Genomic DNA, 17,678 nt, shown 5'->3' with positions numbered 1-17,678 from the left:
AGATTTTCCCTTTTCAACCTTTTCTTTTTTTTAGACCTAGTTTCTGCACTTCTTACATTAACTGTAAAGCAACAACATCAGCAGCAGTTATTCAACAAAGAGGAAGCTGGTAAACATATTGCTTTGTGTAAGTCAAGAAACCAAATTTAAAGAAAAGTTTGGGTCTCTTAAGATTTTATTTTGATATAATCTCTACGCCCAGTGTGGGGCTTGAATCACAACCCTGAGATCAAGAGTTGCACATTCCACTGACTGAGCCAGCCAGATACCCCCAAAAGAAAAGGTTTTTTAAGGCTTTAGGATAATAGTTTAAATGTTGATGAAGTAAGTTTTCTCACAGAAGACTTCATAAAAGCCATTTCTCTTTGATAACAGTTTCCTTTCTAAATACCTGATCATCTTCATGTTTTTCTCTTTTCTAATCTCTACAGTTAAGCCTTTTTCCAAATCACCTTCTCACCTGACAGTGTTTGTTCCATTCTCTTTGATTACTTTGTTTTAAATCAGACAGACCCTTTCACACCACTGGCATTTCCAGCTAACCCCTCCTTAGATTACTAGGTTACATTTATATCCCCAGTGTTGTATGTTCTCAGTATTTACAATTTCATTACCCCATTTCTCATAGAACAGTTTCTTTTCTTTCAGCATTGAACACATAGCAGATTTGTATTTTTATGTCTTTTAGATGGCACATCTGGACCTAAAGCCAAGAAATCAAAAGTAGAGCAGCAGGACATTTTCAAAGATGGCCCATCCCAAGGAGTAAACACAGAAGAACTTAAAAAGAGAAAGTCTCTACTGGGAGATACCTGGAAGTCTAGACAACAGTGTAAGAATCAGCACTTAAACCAGGAGAAGTATCTGGGACAAGATAAAAGTCACCTGTATGGAACCTGCCAAAGAAGGAGATATAGCATCTAAGAATTTGGAATCGTTTTCACTATACAGTCAGTAGTTTCAGAGCAGAGTGATCCTATAGAAGAGTGTTTTCATGAACCTGGTACACATGGAAAAATCCTCAAACAAAACTCAGACTTCATTATACAAAGGAAGTGTGATGGAAAGAAACCTTGCAGATGTGGTAGATGTGGGAAAACCTTCAGAGACCGCACTGCTCTTGTTCAACATGAAAGAACTCACACTGGAGAGCGACCCTATAAATGTAATGTGTGTGGAAAGGGATTTAATAGAGGTCCCACCTAACAAACCATCAGAAGACTCATACAGGAGAAAGGCCCTACAAGTGCAATGAATGTGGGAAGGCCTTCAGTCAGAGTGCACATCGTACCCAACATCAGAGAATTCATACAGGAGAAAAGCCCTATGAATGTAATGACTGTGGGAAAGCTTGCAGTGACCACTCAGCTCTTATTCAACATCATATCACCCACGCTGGGGAGAAACCTTATGAATGTAATGACTGTGGGAAAGCTTTCAGTTACTGCTCAAACCTCATTCAGCATCAGAGAACGCATACCGGAGAGAAACCATACAAATGTGGTGAATGCGAGAAAGCCTTTAGTGATCGTATAGCCCTTATTCAGCATCAGAGGCTATCGAATAGCCCTTATTCAGCATCAGAGAACTCACACTGGAGAGAAGCCCTATGAGTGTAGTGAATGTGGAAAAGCCTTTGGAAACTACTCAGCTTGTATTCGACATCAGAAAACTCATACTGGAGAGAAGCCCTATGAGTGTAAGGAATGTGGAAAAACCTTTAGCAGAAGTACATGCCTTACTCAACATCAGAGAAGTCATACAGGTGATGAACCATATAAATGTAAGGAATGTGGGAAAATTTTCACCCAGAGTTCATTCCTCACACGACACATGAGGGTTCATATGGGAGAAAAACCCTACAAATGTAATGAATGTGAGAAAGTGTTCAGGGATCGCTCAGGGCATATTCAGCACCAGAGAACTCACACTGGAGAGAAGCTGTATGACTGCAGTGATTGTGGGAAAGCTTTCGGTTTCTGTTTGTCTCTTACTCAAAATAAAAGAATTCATACAGGAGGAAGCCCTATAAATGCAAGGACTGCGGAAAAGCCTTTAGTGATAGGTCAACACTTATTCAGCATCAGAGAACGCACACCAGAGAGAAGCCCTATGAATGTAACATGTGGAAAAGGCTTCAGTCAGAATAGAAACCTTACAAATCACCAGAAAACTCATTCCACTGAAAAATCCTACACATGCAGTGAACGTGGAAAAGCCTTTAGTTACTGCTCAGGCCTTTTTCGACATCAAATCATTCATACTGGAGAGAAACTTTATGAGTGCAGTAAATGTGGGAGAGCCTTCAGTCAGAGGACAGACCTTAAAAAACATCAGAAAACGCATACCGAAGAGAAACTCCACGAATGTAATGAATGTGGAAAACCCTTCAGCCGGAGCACATATCTTACAAAACACCAGAAAGTTCATAGTGGAGAAAAAGCAAATATACGTACTGAGTGTAGGAAAACCTTTAGACAAAACTCCTCTATTCAACATGAAAAATCTTGCACTGTAGAGAAATCCTCTGAATGCCTTGAGGGTCTGGTGACTGTGGAGACCCTCCCCAGGGAAACAGGAGGAGGATCATGAAAACTGTTCACTAGAGTGGCCACTTGATTTAGTGGGAAGAGCACATGTCTGGGGTTTAGAGGTCCTGGATTCAAATCTCAGCTCTGTGACCAACCAGGTCTATTATTTGTTTTAGAGTAAGTCACTTTACCTCCTCTTACCTTAATTCGCTCACCTGAAATATTGGGAGGCCTGATTCATTGATCTTTAAGATCCACCTTTATTTTATTTATTACCAGTGAAGGTTTTTATAGATGTGACTCTCAAATTGTGACTTATTTATTCTGCAACAGGTCTGATTTACAGTGTGAAGATGTAGTAGTCATTAGGAGTTCAGTAAAGATATAGACTAAGTTGCTATTTATTATCTTTGAATTGGTCCTTCAAGATTAAAGATACCATGAGTACTCAGGAGATTAAGAGATAAAATAGGGTAAATTATGCTAATTATTGCAGTAGGAAGGTTGGGGTCTTGATTAAGAATATGGTGTTTGATAAATCCTCAAAAAGAACAAATCAAACTGTTGGTAAAGGCTGGGTACCTAGAAGGCACCCAAATTTAATGTTGCAGTGTAGATCGTCTCTATTAAGTAGAACTGGTCTCTATCATGTCTCAGGTGAAAAGGAACTAGAAAACAGTTGTAAAGTCTTGAGCAGGTTACCAAGAAAAGATGAAACTGGAAAATGGATTTGTTTCCATACCTTAAATGTGTAAAGACCATGTGAATGAGAGTAAATCTTGAGATCCCATACATCTAGAAAAGTCTCTTGGTCTCTTGTCTTTGTCCTGTGATTAGAGAAAATGGCCTGAAAATATGAAGATTTATCTCAGAAACCTGTGATTTTAAGTCGACCAGTTACTCTTTTCTGAATTTCCTGTGATGCCTCTGAATTGTTTTATAATCACTTACCCCTTTTCAAGCCAGTAGAAATGAAAAATAACATCTCTTTCCCAAGAGGGGGGTACCTGGAAGTTTTGTGCATTATTTTACTCCCATCCCATTAACCATAAATGGGTCATATGACCTCATGTGCTGGAGTTGGAAGCCTTTTTGAAAAGCATTTGATAACTAAACAAATTGAATGGTTTTGGAAAAGGAGTATACTTTAGTGAATTATGCAATGAATTTAAAACCAGGAGTCCAGGGCACCTGGGTGGCTCAGTGGGTTAAAGCCTCTGCCTTCAGCTCAGGTCATGATCTCAGGGTCCTGGGATTGAGCCCCGCATCGGGCTCTCTGCTCAGTGGGGAGCCTGCTTCCCTTCCTCTCTCTCTGCCTGTCTGTCTGCCTACTTGTGATCTCTGTCTGTCAAATAAATAAATAAAATCTTTTAAAAAAATGTTTAAAAAAAAAATAAAACCAGGAGCCCAAGTGTAAGAGCCTGTCATTGAGCTGCTACCCTATGACTTTGCTCGTGTTGCTTTCTCAGCCTGTTCGCATGGACAGCAGACACCACTCGCCCTTTGAGATATATTTCAGCCAGCCGGTTCCCACGTTTTCGCCTGCTTCCCAATACTTTGACCATATGCTGACTTCAGTCGGAATACCCTCCTTCTTTCCCTTCCTAATTCCTGCCTCTCAGATTCCATGTTATGGTTTGGCACACACATAGCCTTGGGTGGTGGTGACGATTTGCCTTCATCAACTGCTTTCAGCACTCATCTCTTTTTTCTTTGAATCTCTGTAGCATTTATTCGCACGGAATTTCGTACTTAGTGGTTCCTCAATGTTCAATAATCGCCTTAAAGGTAAGCTCCGCTCCTTGGAGTTTTCTCACTTTGTGGAAGCTAAGCAGAAGGAGAAATAGAGTACATGCTCAGTAAACCTTCACTGACCGAGGAAGCGTGCTGTAGTAACAAGACCACGACGAACACAGGTGCTTTATCTTTGCAAGGTGACTCTTCCAACTCTGTTTTGTTCCAGCCATGGGTATATAACTGCACTTCCTTTTTAGAGTGTATGTATTTAAAATGAATTAAAAATGTATAGTGATTATAGTGATACTGTACAGCAGTCGTATTTTTCTTCTTCATATAGCTATTTTCAAACAGGATATGGTTCCCCACAATAATTTCTAATATCTATGCTGAACACCACTATCCTGGGAGTTTTTTAACTTGACATCCTTGATCTTCTCCAGCAACTCGATGCTGGATTTCAGTTTTGGATGCCGGACTTTCACACATAGTTATTCTGGCATTTTCTTCCTTAGCTTGCTTTGGAGATAACTGCTAACTTATTGAATCACTCATTCACTTCGGTCTCTGCTGAATATCAGTTTCCTGTCTCTGTTTACAATAGAAGCTCCATTAGTTTTTATAAATGTAAGATCACTGCTTCCATTTTCTCTTTACCTGAGTTTTAATATACTGAGGTTAATTGTTATACATGGTTGATTTTCTTTATGGACCCCTTTGCAGCCAGGTTCGACTCTGTATTCAAAGAGGTTGCTTCCGTGAGGATTATGGGTATCTCTTACAACAGGCCCAGATCAGTGGTTATCCAGACTGTAGACATGAGCAACCCAGGGTTACCTGGGCATGGGAACGCCAAGATATCAGGAACATAGGCTCTCAATCATGTCACTGCACAATTCTTGAAGCATGTTTCTGTCTGACATCCAGGCATCTTATCCCTTTTCAAGCCAGCAGAAAGGAAAAGACATCTCTTTCACAGTAGGGTTGTAACTTGGAAGTTTTGGGTATTATTTTATTCTTATCCCGCTGACCATAAATGGGTCATATGATCTCATGTACTGGAGACAGAGAAGGAATAGTTGTACATAGTTTGAAAGGGGAGAACGATAATAAACGGCCAGCAGATGTTAGTGTGATTGTGTCCACCATCAGTTATATTGGTTTCATAAGCTCCTGGGCCATGAATCTGGTCTGGAAGGTGGGCTGGCAGGTTAGATGCCCCACTAGGGTAGCTCAATAACGGGAAGTAGAAAGCTGAGAGTGTAGGCCAGGTACACTCTCCAAAGTTGCGGCCCATGGTCAGCAAGTGTGAGCTTGCCCCCCAACCAAAATGGGGGAATTGAGCTTATTTCTTAATTCATTACCTTCAAGTAGGCCTTTCCTTCAAGTGTTGTGCCCTGATATGAGCACAAAGCCAAGCAGGGACATCCCCAAAGCAAACACAATACAAAAGAAATCTAAGTCTGGTTTCAAGCCAGGCGAAGGTTCATTGCTGTCATGTGCTCATGTGTTCTCCACTCAAAGCTGTCCACGAAACTGGAACGTTCGTTTCAGTCCAGCTTACCTGGAAGCCAACACAATGATCCCCGTGGAAGAAGAACTGAGAGGTAGCCTAACTTCCTCCGCCACAAGGGATAAATAGGCCATCTCAGATGGGAAGGAGAGGCAGAGACGCAGTCTCACCAAAACCCCAGCTCTGGGGAGCAGACACACACAGAAGGAAGCTCACAGGCCTGGAGTTTCTCCGAGGAGAGAGGGGCTCCATCTTTGCACGCTCCCTCTGCCTGGCCAGTGTGGACAGACGCACAGCCAGACCCTGTCGCACCAAGGCCGGGTCCCCAGCGCTCTCCATCCCTGAGGCCCTGCCAGCCTCTCACTCAAAGCTTCCTGGCAGCTTCACTACCGCAGGGGGCCCAGCACATTCCACACAGGTCAAGTTAACTAAGTAGCCAGAGAAACACTGTGTGATTTCACTTCTCTGTGGCGTCCAAAAAAAAGCAAATGAAAAAACAAAACCCAGACACAGAGAACAGATTGGCAGTTGAGAGAGGGGAGGGGGTTGGAGGACGGGCGAAGGGTGTCAGTTGTATGATGAGGCAAGATAACTAGACTTAGGATCGTGATAACTTTGTATGGTGCAAATATCAAATTATTACACAGTGCACCTGAAACTAATGTTTTCTAAACTACTGTTTTCTAAAATCTAAGCAATTTTACCTCAAAACAAACAAACCAAAAAACAAACCACACTTCATTTAAAAACCTTATCTGCTCAGACAGTGCAGTGTTTGTGCAAAGACAGACAAATGGCTCAATGGGACAAGAAGGAGCACATTCTGTGCATAATAACGGGAAGTAGATAGAGAAGAGTATGGAAAGGCAGGACTTTCCAATAAATTGTGCCGGCATAATTACATATCTTCATGGAAAAAAATACACCATACATAAAAACTAATTCCTGGGGGCGCCTGGGTGGCTCAGTGGGTTAAAGCCTCTGCCTTTGGCTCAGGTCATGATCCCAGGGTCCTGGGAGGGGGCCCCACATCGGGCTCTCTGCTCAGCAGGGAGTCTGCTTCCCTCTCCACCCCCCCCAACACTGCCTGCCTCTCTGCCTACTTATAATCTCTGTCTGTCAAATAAACAAATAAATCTTAAAAAAGAAACCCAACAACTAATTCCTGGTACGTTAATGCTGAAATGTAAAAGGCAAAAGTGTAAAGCATTTAGAAGAGAATATAAATAAATATACTGCAGACTTTCAGACAGGAACAGGAATAGGACACAACAGCAGGGAAAATGGACAAATTTAATGAGATTACACTTACAGATTATTTTAAGAAGGACTTGAAGAACTTGTGAAATGAAGGACTTGTTCCTCAAAAAGCACTATGAAGGGGTACCTGGGTGTCTCAGTGGGTTAAGCCTCTGCCTTCGGCTCAGGTCATGATCTCAGGGTCCTGGGATTGAGTCCCGCATTGGGCTCTCTGCTCAGCAGGGGGCCTGCTTCTCCCTCTCTGTCTGCCTCTCTGCCTACTTGTGATCTCTCTCTCTGTCAAATAAATAAATAAAATCTTAAAAAAAAAAGCACTATGAAAAGATGAATCTAAGTCACAAAATGGCAGAAGATATTTGCCACATACATAACTGACAGGACTACCACGAGAATATGGAATACGGAAAGAGCTTCTGTGACTGTGATGTCTGTGAGAGAGGAGGGGAGCCTGGCCGCGAGAATGGTTAGCCTGCGATGTCACCAGCGTCTCTTCTGTTCTCTCTGCTCTTCAGAAGCCGGTCACTGTGACCCTCAGGCAAGGAGAGGGTATTCGGACCACCTTCCGATGACAGGAGTGCCACAGAGTTTGTGGACCTATTTTATTATTTTTTAAAGATTTATTTATTTATTTGAGAGAGAGGGAGTGAGGATGAGCATGTGCTCCTGCAAGTGAGCTGGGGGAGGGGCAGGGGGAGAGAATCTTCTGGCAGACTCCCTGTGGAGCGGGCATCCCATGAAATCATGACCTGAGTCAAAACCAACATCCAGGCGCCCTTGTGGACCTACTAGAAAACAACGACCTTGTCAGCAAGCAACCTTGTCAGAAATCAGGAAAACGCAAACTAATCCTGTAATTAGATGCTATGGATCTTCCACCACAATTGCTGAAATTAAAAAGACAAGTACTAATTATTGGGAAGGATGTGAAGTAATGACTTTGATCACAATTCTTGAGAGTCTAAAGTGACACAGAGACTGTGGAAAACAGCCGGGCTTTAGTAAGCTGAAGATGTGCATACCCTATTGTCCTATATCTCTCCCCAAGAGAAGTAAGTGTGCGTGTACGGCAGGAAACTCGTAGGAGAATTTTCACGTAGTGTTGTCCGTAGAGCCAACAACTGGGAACAACCGGAGTGAACATTTGCACTCACTCGGATAAACAGTGTCCAATGCTATTCAGCAGCTGACAACAGGTCTGAGCTGCAGAAAATAATACGGACGAACCTTACAAAGAGAATTTTGTGAAAGGTAGACACAAAGGAAGCATTTAAGATGATGATACTTATGTAAGTTTCAAAACGAGACAAAATTAGGTTATATTGTTGAGGGATATACGTTAAGGATGTAGAAAGTCAGGACCGAGATTTTTCTTGGGGCATTGGGAGCACTTGGAGGACAGAGGTTTACAGGGAAGGACACACACAACCTCTCGTTGTCACCAAGCACCGATCACTGTCCCACGTGACAGATGTTCCTGGTTAAGCGCAGATGTTGATTTTATTTACCCCTCTGTTATATTTCACACTAAAAATATAAAACAGCATGAAGAGAGACAAGGAAACTTCCTCTGAATGAACACGTGATGATTTCCAACCTGTATTGGGAAGTACAAAAGGCAAGGCCCGGACAAGTGAACAAAGTTACGCGAATGTGGGTAAACTCCAGAAGGAGAGGTTGGAAGTGAAGAACAGCAGAACCTGTGGGGGATGGGGGACAAAGTGGGAACCGGGTAGGTGGGTAGGTGACAAGGGAAACGTCACTGTATAATCATTTTGAACTCTGGGAGTCCATTACTATTCCCAAATACTAAACAACCAAATGAGTAAAATCTCTCAACGCAGCATTCGGAAGCCTCACAGGAGTCGTCTTTAGAACAGTTTGCCATGCCTTGGGGCCTTGTGCCTTATACCCTTATCCTTGGACACCAGGGGCTCAGAAGTCAGGGTTTATGCTGGCGCAGCCTGAAGGTTTGGGAAGGGGATGAACTAATGATGGCGCATGCGGCTCTGCAGATGGGGCTAGGGGTGTCAGGTGCTCAACCCTGCACGAGGGTTAGTTAACCCCTGCATGGGCACTGGCTAGCACATCAGACCCCGCGATTAGACAGAAGACCCACCGTCAGCCACCCAGGTTTATACACCCAACCAGGAGCCCTATAAACAGAATCTGGAACGCTTTACCTATGAAAAGCCCATTTCTGTCCCTGTTCGGGGTTAAGCTCCTGAAATTTGCTTACACACCCTCCTGCAGAAGCCTCACTGGCCAAGTGTGTCCTATGTAAGTGACCAGCCGTTCACTCAACCTTCACTCAACAAACTGTTAGTGAGTAGCTACATGTGTGCATTAGACACCGGGACGATAGCTGGGAACAAAATGGGCAAAAATCTCTGTCTTCGTGGAGTTTGCGTTCTTATCAGAAATTCAGACCAATGAATGAAAAATATATAAGTCTTCATAAAAAATAAAGCCAGAAGATAATAGGGATGACTCCTTAAAAAGTGTTTTTAAATGTGTTGAACAGGTAAGATTTCCCTGAGAAGGTGATATTTGAGCAAAACTCTAAAACAGGAGGAAATGAGTAAGGCATATATTGGGGGGGGGGGGCAGTTTCCAGGCAGGAGCACACGTGCAGCACAGGCGAGTAGGAGTAGGAGCCGGAAGCTGTGAGGCTGGGGAGGGGGAGGAGGGAGCGGGGGATGGCGGCCCAGGTTGCTGGAAGCACTTCAGCTTCCATCCTGGAATCGGAGCAGAGCCCTTGGAGAGTTTTCCACTCATTCTGTGTTTAGAACAGACAGGGAAGGGGCAAGGGGAAATAGGAACCTGGAGAGCAGCAGGGCGGAGCTGGGAGCTGGGCTCTAGGATCGGAGCCAAAGAGCATCTTCAGCTGGAGCCACTGCTTCTTGAGATGGGGAAGATGGGGAAGGAGCCAAGCTGGGGGGAAGGCCAGGAGTTTGGGTTTTGACAAGGTTAGGTATAAATTCCCTCGAAGAAGGTAGGCGCATAAGTGAATGTGGAGCTTGAGGGAGCAGCCCACAACGGAAAGAGACATTTGCTTGTATGTGGTGCTGAAGGACTGAGCCCTGAGCATGCTAATGGTCAGGGAGGGAACATACAAGAGAGTGATAATACAACACGCGGTAAGTGCTATTCATCAAAATGAGATGATCTCAGGAATCCTGGGATATTCCAGGAGCTTCAAAAGCCGGTCTTGAGAAGTCAGCAAAAGCTTCTAGAAGGAGGTCATGGGTAACGTGGGAACTGAGATCCAAAGAACAAGTAAGGACTGGCAAACATAAAAGGGGGCAGGAATTCGAGGGCAGCCGGCCCTGCCAAGTGGGAAAGCAGGAGAGGACATGCGACAACAGGAATCTCACTGTCCCTGTGCGTTCCAGCCTCTCTGTCATGCTGTCCATCAGAGGATTGGGGAAGTTGCACTGGAGAGGTTTAAAATCTGGATTTGGTAGGCAGTATTTTACAGCCTCCAGTCAGGTGTGTGCAGAGTGCAGCTCTCACGGGGCATGGGGCCGTGTAATTCCTGGACCATTCCCATACTGGCTTCGGGAAGCGGGTTCAGGATCTGCATCCTGGGTGGATTGGGAAGGCATGAACTTGGAGGAGCTGCTGGAACCACCTGCTTTTCAAGGGGACCGGGTTTCAAGAGGCTGAGAAAAGGGAGGAGGAATGAACGAGGAAGGACAAAGGAAAAAGACTCCGGGAAAGGAATGAAACCACCTTCACACTAGAAACACTAATTGTGATATGGAATCGCATGTTAGCGGGGATACACTGCCTTGGGGTCTGGAGATCAAAGCCGTCCTTGACTGAGGTTTATAAGCAACTTCTGCTGAACTCTATCCAAACAGTTTAACTTAATCTACTTCTAGATCTTTCCTACTTAATTAAACAGGGTGACAGAAAATTTGCCTTCTGAGAATCAGTCTGCCAGGGAAGTACAGCTCTAAATCCCACATTCTCACCTTTCTCGGAAAAATCTCACCCTTCTCCTGGTAAATTAAGACATTTCTGTAAACGAAGATAAAGGATCAATGCAAAATCTTCCACAGAAGATTAAAGAAGGGGTCTCTCTCTCTGTCTCTGTCTCCCTCTCTCTCTCTCTCTCTCTCTCTCTCTCTCTCAATGGATATTGCTAAGTATTAAATTACTGAGCTTTTTAGATTCCTTTGATACAAGTCACAATACCCTTTAGAAGAATTTGAACATGTGAAGAAAAACGTTACATGTCCAGGGAAAATTGTAAGAGGAAATATCAAGTTGTCAAAATTCTCTTAGGGGTTCAGAACATCAGTGAAATGTGCAACATTGGGCCACTCATGGTCACCAGACATCTCCCTTCCTTTTTAATGTCTTGCTTTTTTCTTGCACCAAGAAAAAAATTGGTAGATGTTACCAAATTTGGCAGATTCTTACCATTGTTCTCCATTGGTTGCTTTCCAAGTTTCTTCTCTTGTTTTTTTTATTATTCATTTATATTTTTGTTGTTTCTTTGTTCCTCTGTGTTTCCTTTTTGGTTATTTCTTGGTGCCCAGTAAATGAGAGCTGACAGATTTCACTACGTATTCCATAAATATTTATTGGGAGCCATCTGCTAGTTTCTTCTGTTTATTTTTCCTTTCTACAAGTACCCAAACAAGGATTGTTTTCTTGATGCCATTTACATTCCTTCTCTACCTACCTACAGAAAACATAAATAAGGGCTGGGTGCATTGACTACAGAGGTTAAACACCTGCTCAGTTGCCTTTTCCAAATGCAAAGATGAATCTGCCACAGTATTAAGCTTGGTCCTATTTATGTACCTGGAGGAGAAGCCCTTTCTGAAGCCTGGGTAGCTCAGTTGGCAGAGCATCAGACTTTTAATCTGAGGGTCCAGGGTTCAAGTCCCTGTCCAGGCACTGTGTCCTTGCCTTCCCTGGGTCCGAGAATTGTCAAGTTTTGTCTTTCAAAAAAAGAAATTTGGGTTCCACTTTGACAACTTTTACCTGTCTGGAGTGAGAAAACACCAAAAAGTCAGTCACCTGCAACCTTAACCAAAGTAGCTGAGATCTGCTATTCTCTTCCAAGCAGAAAAGGACTTCAGTGCTTCTTAATAGAGATTTCCCCAGGAGCACAGTACAAAGGCTTACAGTCCAAGGAGTGTAAGAAAGCTATCCCTCCAGACTAGGGTGTTTTTGAAAAGGATCTGGAAACGATACTTATTGAGTGAAGTGTTCGCTGTGTCAAAACCTGGGACCTTTAGATCTTCAGTCCTTCACACTCACAACTGAGCTTCTTGGCAGATGGGGAGAGCTGTCTGCCAAGTCCTGGTGATGTCACATTCTAATATGAGACAAAGGGTGCTGCGTTACTTGACAGACACTGCAGTAAGGTCTTGGGTGAAATACTCAGCATCCCCAGAAACATGGATACTTTGCTGTTCGCAGTCTGGGCCAATTGTGAGTTGGTGGTGCAGACTGATCAGTGGCTTGTACTTTTCTCAGAAACATACATTTCCCCTCCCTCTCTGCCTAAGGATTGTACTTCCCATTTCCTTTGAAGATGGTATGATGGTTTACATAGAAAATCCCAAGGACCCAAAAACAAACAAAATCCTCTTAGAACAATTATGTGTGTTCAGCAAAGTCACAGAATACAAGATCAAAATACAAAAATCAACTGTATTTCTGGACACCAGCAATAAACATGTGGGCACCAGAACTAAAATACAGTTCCACATACATCGCTTAAAAAGATAACTTAGAAGCAAATCTACTGGAACATGGACATGCTGAAAAACACAAAACCACAAAAAGCTGATGAAAGAAATTGAGGACCTAAATAAATAGAGAGATATTCTGTGTCCATTGATTGAAGACTCAGGTCAAGTCTTATCAAAGTTAGATACAGGTTTAACAAAATTCCTGTCAAAATCCAGGTTGAGTTATTTTTGTAGATATGAACCTGACTATTCTAAAATCTATATGGAAAGGTAAATGAGTTAGAATAAGACAAATTTTGAGAAAAAGAGAAAGTGGAAGAAATCACTCTTATTATTTCAAGATGTTTGACAGACACAGTAATAAAGACTGTACATTACTGGCAGAAGGATAGACATACAAGTCAGTGAGACAGTACAGAGAACCCCAAAATCACCACATACATTACAGCCGAGTTATTTCTGATAAAAGTACAAAAGCAATTTAGTAGAGGAAGGAAATCTTAGTCTTTTCAAAAAAATGGTGGGGGAGAAATTTGATATCCCTAGACAAAAAAGAAAAAAAAGGCATTTATCTCAACCTAAACCTCACACTCTATTAAAAAATTAACTGGAAACGAAGGTTGAAAGTAAAAGATAAATGTATACAACTTCTAGGAAAAAAAAATAAGAAAATTTGGAGGACCTCAGCTCGGAGAATTGTAGACATGACACCAAAAACACACCCATAAAAGACAAATTTGACCAACTGAATTTCATTAAAATCAACAACTTTTGCTCTGCAGAGGACCCTCTTAAGAGGGTAAAAAGGTAAGTTACAGATGGGAGAAAATGTTTGTAAACCACACATCTGGCAAAAGACTCACAGTAGAATATACAAAGAATTCTCAAAACTCAACATTAAAACAACAGTTGGAAAATGGGCAAAAGACACGAAGAGACATTTCACCAAAGAGGATTTACCAACAGCACATGAAAAGATGTGCAATAACACTACTCAGGTAGGAAATGCGAATTAAGACCATAATGAGGTTTCACTGCACATCTGTTAGAAGAGGTAAAAGAACAAATTTTTTTTAAAAAGATTTTATTTATTATTTGACGGAGAGACAGAGAGCACAAGTAGACAGAGCAGCAGGCAAAGGGAAAAGCAGACTCCCCACTGAGCAGGGAGCCCCAATATGGGACTCAATCCTAGGACCCTAGGATCATGACCCAAGCTGAAGGCAGATGCTTAACCGACTGAGCCACCAGGCACCCAAATGAACAAGCCTTGTATGACACTGCCTATGGCTGGATACGACGCAGCGACTCTGCATCTGTCGCCCATGGCTGATGGGAATGGGAGATGGTGCAGCCACTTGAGAAAGCAGTTTGGCAGTTTCTTAAAGAAACTACACATAACATTCATTCTATGATCCAGCAATTCCACTGCTTGGCATCCATCCCAGAACAATGAAAACTTAGGTCCACAGAAAAACCATGCACTATTCTTCAGAGACCTTATTTGTAACAGCCCAAACTCGAAACAACCAGCAGGTCCCTCAGTGGGTGACTGCTTACGCCAACTGTGGTATCTATTCCATGAAATACAGCTCAGCAGTAAAAACCATGAGTGAGCCAGTGATATATGCAACCATTTAGATGGATCTCAAGGTCACTGTGCTAGATGAAAAAAAGCCAATCTTAAAAGGTCACATACTTTTTGAGATCCATGTATATATATCAGTCTCAAAATGACATTCCAGGGAGAAAAAACAGATGGGTGGTGACCGGAAGTGAAGGATGGTAGGGAGCAGCAGGTGGGTGTCAGTATGGAGAGAGCAGGAGAGAGATTATTTGTGGTAACACAGTGTTTTCGTATCTTGGTTGCAGTGGTGGTTACACAAATCTATGCATACAACAAAGTGACAGAATGATAGTATGACACACACACACAGAGAGCAACCGAAGGTGAGAAGTACTCATCCTAGGGAAAGTGTGAGGGAAATTAATACATGAGCATCTCTGAGGTATTCACAGAAAACGGAGGGTGGGTGGCATCTATCCAAAGCCTTTGGGTTTATTGATCCTGCCATTTGCACAAAAGCTTGAAGAAGGCATGGGGGGGGGGTAAATCCTATAGATATATGAGGTAAGAATTCTCTAAGTAGAGGGAACCATCAGAACATATTGGATGCAAAAATCCTTCAGGAAATGAAGGGGAAAAGAAAGCACCTCACAAACGTAGGACAGAGGTGGAAAAAGCTGAACCAGAGAGGACTTCTTTAGAATGTCCAATATTCCTTCACCCACTGCGGGAATAAACAGGCAGAGAGGCACACAGGGTATAGACTCTCAGAGAGTTAACACGGTTACTGTGTCATACCAAAAAGAAAAGCTCGTGGAAACCAACCTTTTCCTTAACTCTTAGACTGCTGGTCCCGCCCTCAGGAAAAGGTCATTGTCTTCCACTCCATTATCCCACCCCAGAGGGACAAGGCATTTCTAATACCATTATAAGGGCGACAGTGTTTTTCAGTCCATCCTGTGTCTCAGAAGTGAATGAGTGTAAAGTCAATATTTTGGAAAAAGGTCAAGGCTGGTATTTCAATAAATGAAATAGAATACAATAGGAACAAGAAATATCAGGATGGATCCCATGTAGTAAAATGTTGTGTGGTGGAGTTGGGTTTCTCTCTCTTGATGGATGCAGTTAAATATACTCTCTATAGAGACACATACTTGTTTTCATACGGTATTAAGCTGTGATTTAAAATGTATTTCTGACTCCGGGTTGCAGTCAGAAATATTGTAATAACTGCTTTTTGAGAGAATACAGCATCTTTTGAAGATGGCGGCATCTCCACAGGATGAGGAAGATCTTGGAGGGTAAAAGCCCGAGAGGAGGAATCACGTTTCGTCTTGCATCCCAAGTATCCCTGGGGGCTTAAGGGGAACAGGTTGCCCGCGGTCTGGTTCCTGCCTCTGGGCTCCCTCCTTCTTCACGTTCAGTCTGGGGAAACAAACCTGAATTTCATACCACCCTTGTCCCCGTCTTGGCCTGAGGAAATCTGCGCCAACGGAAGCTCGGTCCCACCCCGGCCGCTGTAAGAAGGCCCAAACGAAAGGCCCTTTGAAGGGAGGGCCTCCCTGGAAGCGAGGGAAACCTGAAATGGGCCGAAGTGACTAGCGATGTTTCTCCGTCTGCCTCCGCGAGGGGACGCTGGAGTCTGGGAGCTGCCCGGCTCCGGAGGCCGCGGCCGGAGCAGCAGGAGCGTGGTGCGCGACGGGTGCGCGCCCGGGCTCTGCCCCGGGAACCGCGGTGCTCATCCTCCCCCGCCGACCCACGCCCCCTGGGTTGTGCTGTGCGCGCCCCAGCTCGGCCTCGGGAAGGGCCGCGTGAGCCCCAGATCTGCCTGTAGAAAGGCCGCGTGCGCCCAGCTCTGTCCCGGGAAGGGCAGTGCGCAACGTCTCCCACCGGCCTGAGCCTGCTAGGCTGTGCGGTGCGCGCCCCGGGGAAGGGCCAGGTGCGCCCCAGCTCTGCTCCGGGAAGGGCTTTGCGCGCGGCGGGGAATCGGAGCGGGATCGTCGCCTGGGCCCGCCGCTGCGCTCGTCACTCTTCCCCAAAGTAAAACGCCGCAGAGGCCGCTCCCTCAGTGTAACCGCGGAAGGGGAAACGGAGCGAAGGGAGACACCAGCGTGCAAGCCACCGCCTAGCCGTGCAGCTGAGCTAGCTCCCCGACGCGCCGCATCCTGGAGTTGACCTTGGTAAAGAGAAGAGGTCCACAGTGGTGCAGACGGGCCCTAGCACCGAGCGTCCTCACAGACGCAGCGACAAACGGGGGCTGGTGTTCGGGGACGTCCTAACGGGTTCTGCTCTCTCATAAAAGCCACAGGAAATGGAAGCCTATCTTTATTAGTCTCTTATTTTTTATCTCTGTCACAACGACTGCAAACGAGGTCCAACTGACATTGCGGCCACCATGTAATCACTTGAGCTGTAGGTTGGGTTCATTCCCTTTATTCTGGGCGCATCGTCCTTGTGGAAGTCTCCGGCCTTGCAAGCAAATACAAAACTTAAAAAAAAAAAAAAATCCAAGCAATTGTCCTTGAGACTTTTGGAGAGGAAGCAAGCGCTGCGGTCAACACGATTCCTCTCTCATTGATGGTGGTTCAGGGTCGTCTCTGGCTGCTCGGATTCCGCCCATAAAGGCTCTACCGGGTTTTTCTTGGCTCGCTCTTCCTCGGCTCTCCGAGCAAAGAGCCGCTCCAGAAAGCTAATAAAATTAAGAGGAAAAAAAAAAAAAAATCCCCGAACTTGGACACTCTTCTGGCAGGTTGGAAAAGCGCAGCCCCGGAGGGGACGGCCCTTGGCCACCTGGTCGTGAGGGGGCGGTTCTCCCGCACAGGGAGAGGAGGGTGACCAAACCCATGAGAAGGGAAGGAGTTAGGGGAGAAGGATCATTTTCCCAACGTGGAAAACGTGATCCTGATCATTAATAGAAAAAACAAAAACCCACAATGCATAAGCAGAGTGGCGCAGCGGAAGCGTGCTGGGCCCATAACCCAGAGGTCGATGGATCGAAACCATCCTCTGCTAGGGAGTTTTTATGCCTGCTTCCCCGTGCTAAGTTTTATTCATTAGGCTATGACAAAAGCATAAACGAGTTCCTAGATCTTTCATATCCTCCTCTACTTTGGATTCCTCTTCCCCACCTTTCTTTGAAATTATGCTGTCTCCCGGAAGACAATTCTCAAAGGTTTCTACCAACCTGAAGTTCCTGGAACGGTAAAATTCTTTCCATCCAGCGTGTCCTTTGAGCCACTGGAGTATTCCTTCAGCTGAGGTGGTCTTACAGAGAAGGAGGTGACAAACTCTGTATTTACTTCTGTTACATCTTCCAGTAAAGGGGTTTTCAAATTTATTATCTACTTGTGATTTTT

The 17,678-nt window shown here is 44.2% G+C and overlaps 1 protein-coding gene and 2 non-coding genes across 3 annotated transcripts; all 3 read left to right on the top strand.

The window, feature by feature from the left end:
• Nucleotides 1-1,215: 1,215 nt before the first annotated feature.
• On the top strand, nt 1,216-3,332 carry LOC116870014 (zinc finger protein 184-like; the record flags this gene model as incomplete). The annotated part of the gene is given in 3 exon segments (XM_032861711.1): nt 1,216-1,425; nt 1,428-1,548; nt 1,664-3,332. Coding segments are annotated over 3 exon segments (1,260 nt in total), but the record flags the coding sequence as incomplete, so codon positions are not given.
• Nucleotides 3,333-11,879: 8,547 nt separating this feature from the next.
• TRNAK-UUU lies at nt 11,880-11,952 on the top strand. Its single transcript has one exon. It is a non-coding gene; the product is annotated as a tRNA-Lys (tRNA).
• A 5,310-nt stretch (nt 11,953-17,262) lies between these two features.
• TRNAM-CAU lies at nt 17,263-17,334 on the top strand. Its single transcript has one exon. It is a non-coding gene; the product is annotated as a tRNA-Met (tRNA).
• The last annotated feature ends 344 nt before the right edge of the window (nt 17,335-17,678 follow it).

Source organism: Lontra canadensis, unplaced genomic scaffold (assembly GCF_010015895.1).
Source record: "Lontra canadensis isolate GAN:19392208 unplaced genomic scaffold, GSC_riverotter_1.0 scaffold21, whole genome shotgun sequence".
Lineage (NCBI taxonomy): Eukaryota > Metazoa > Chordata > Mammalia > Carnivora > Mustelidae > Lontra > Lontra canadensis.
Note: the sequence above shows the minus strand (reverse complement) of the source record. Positions and strands in the feature narration are given on the sequence as shown.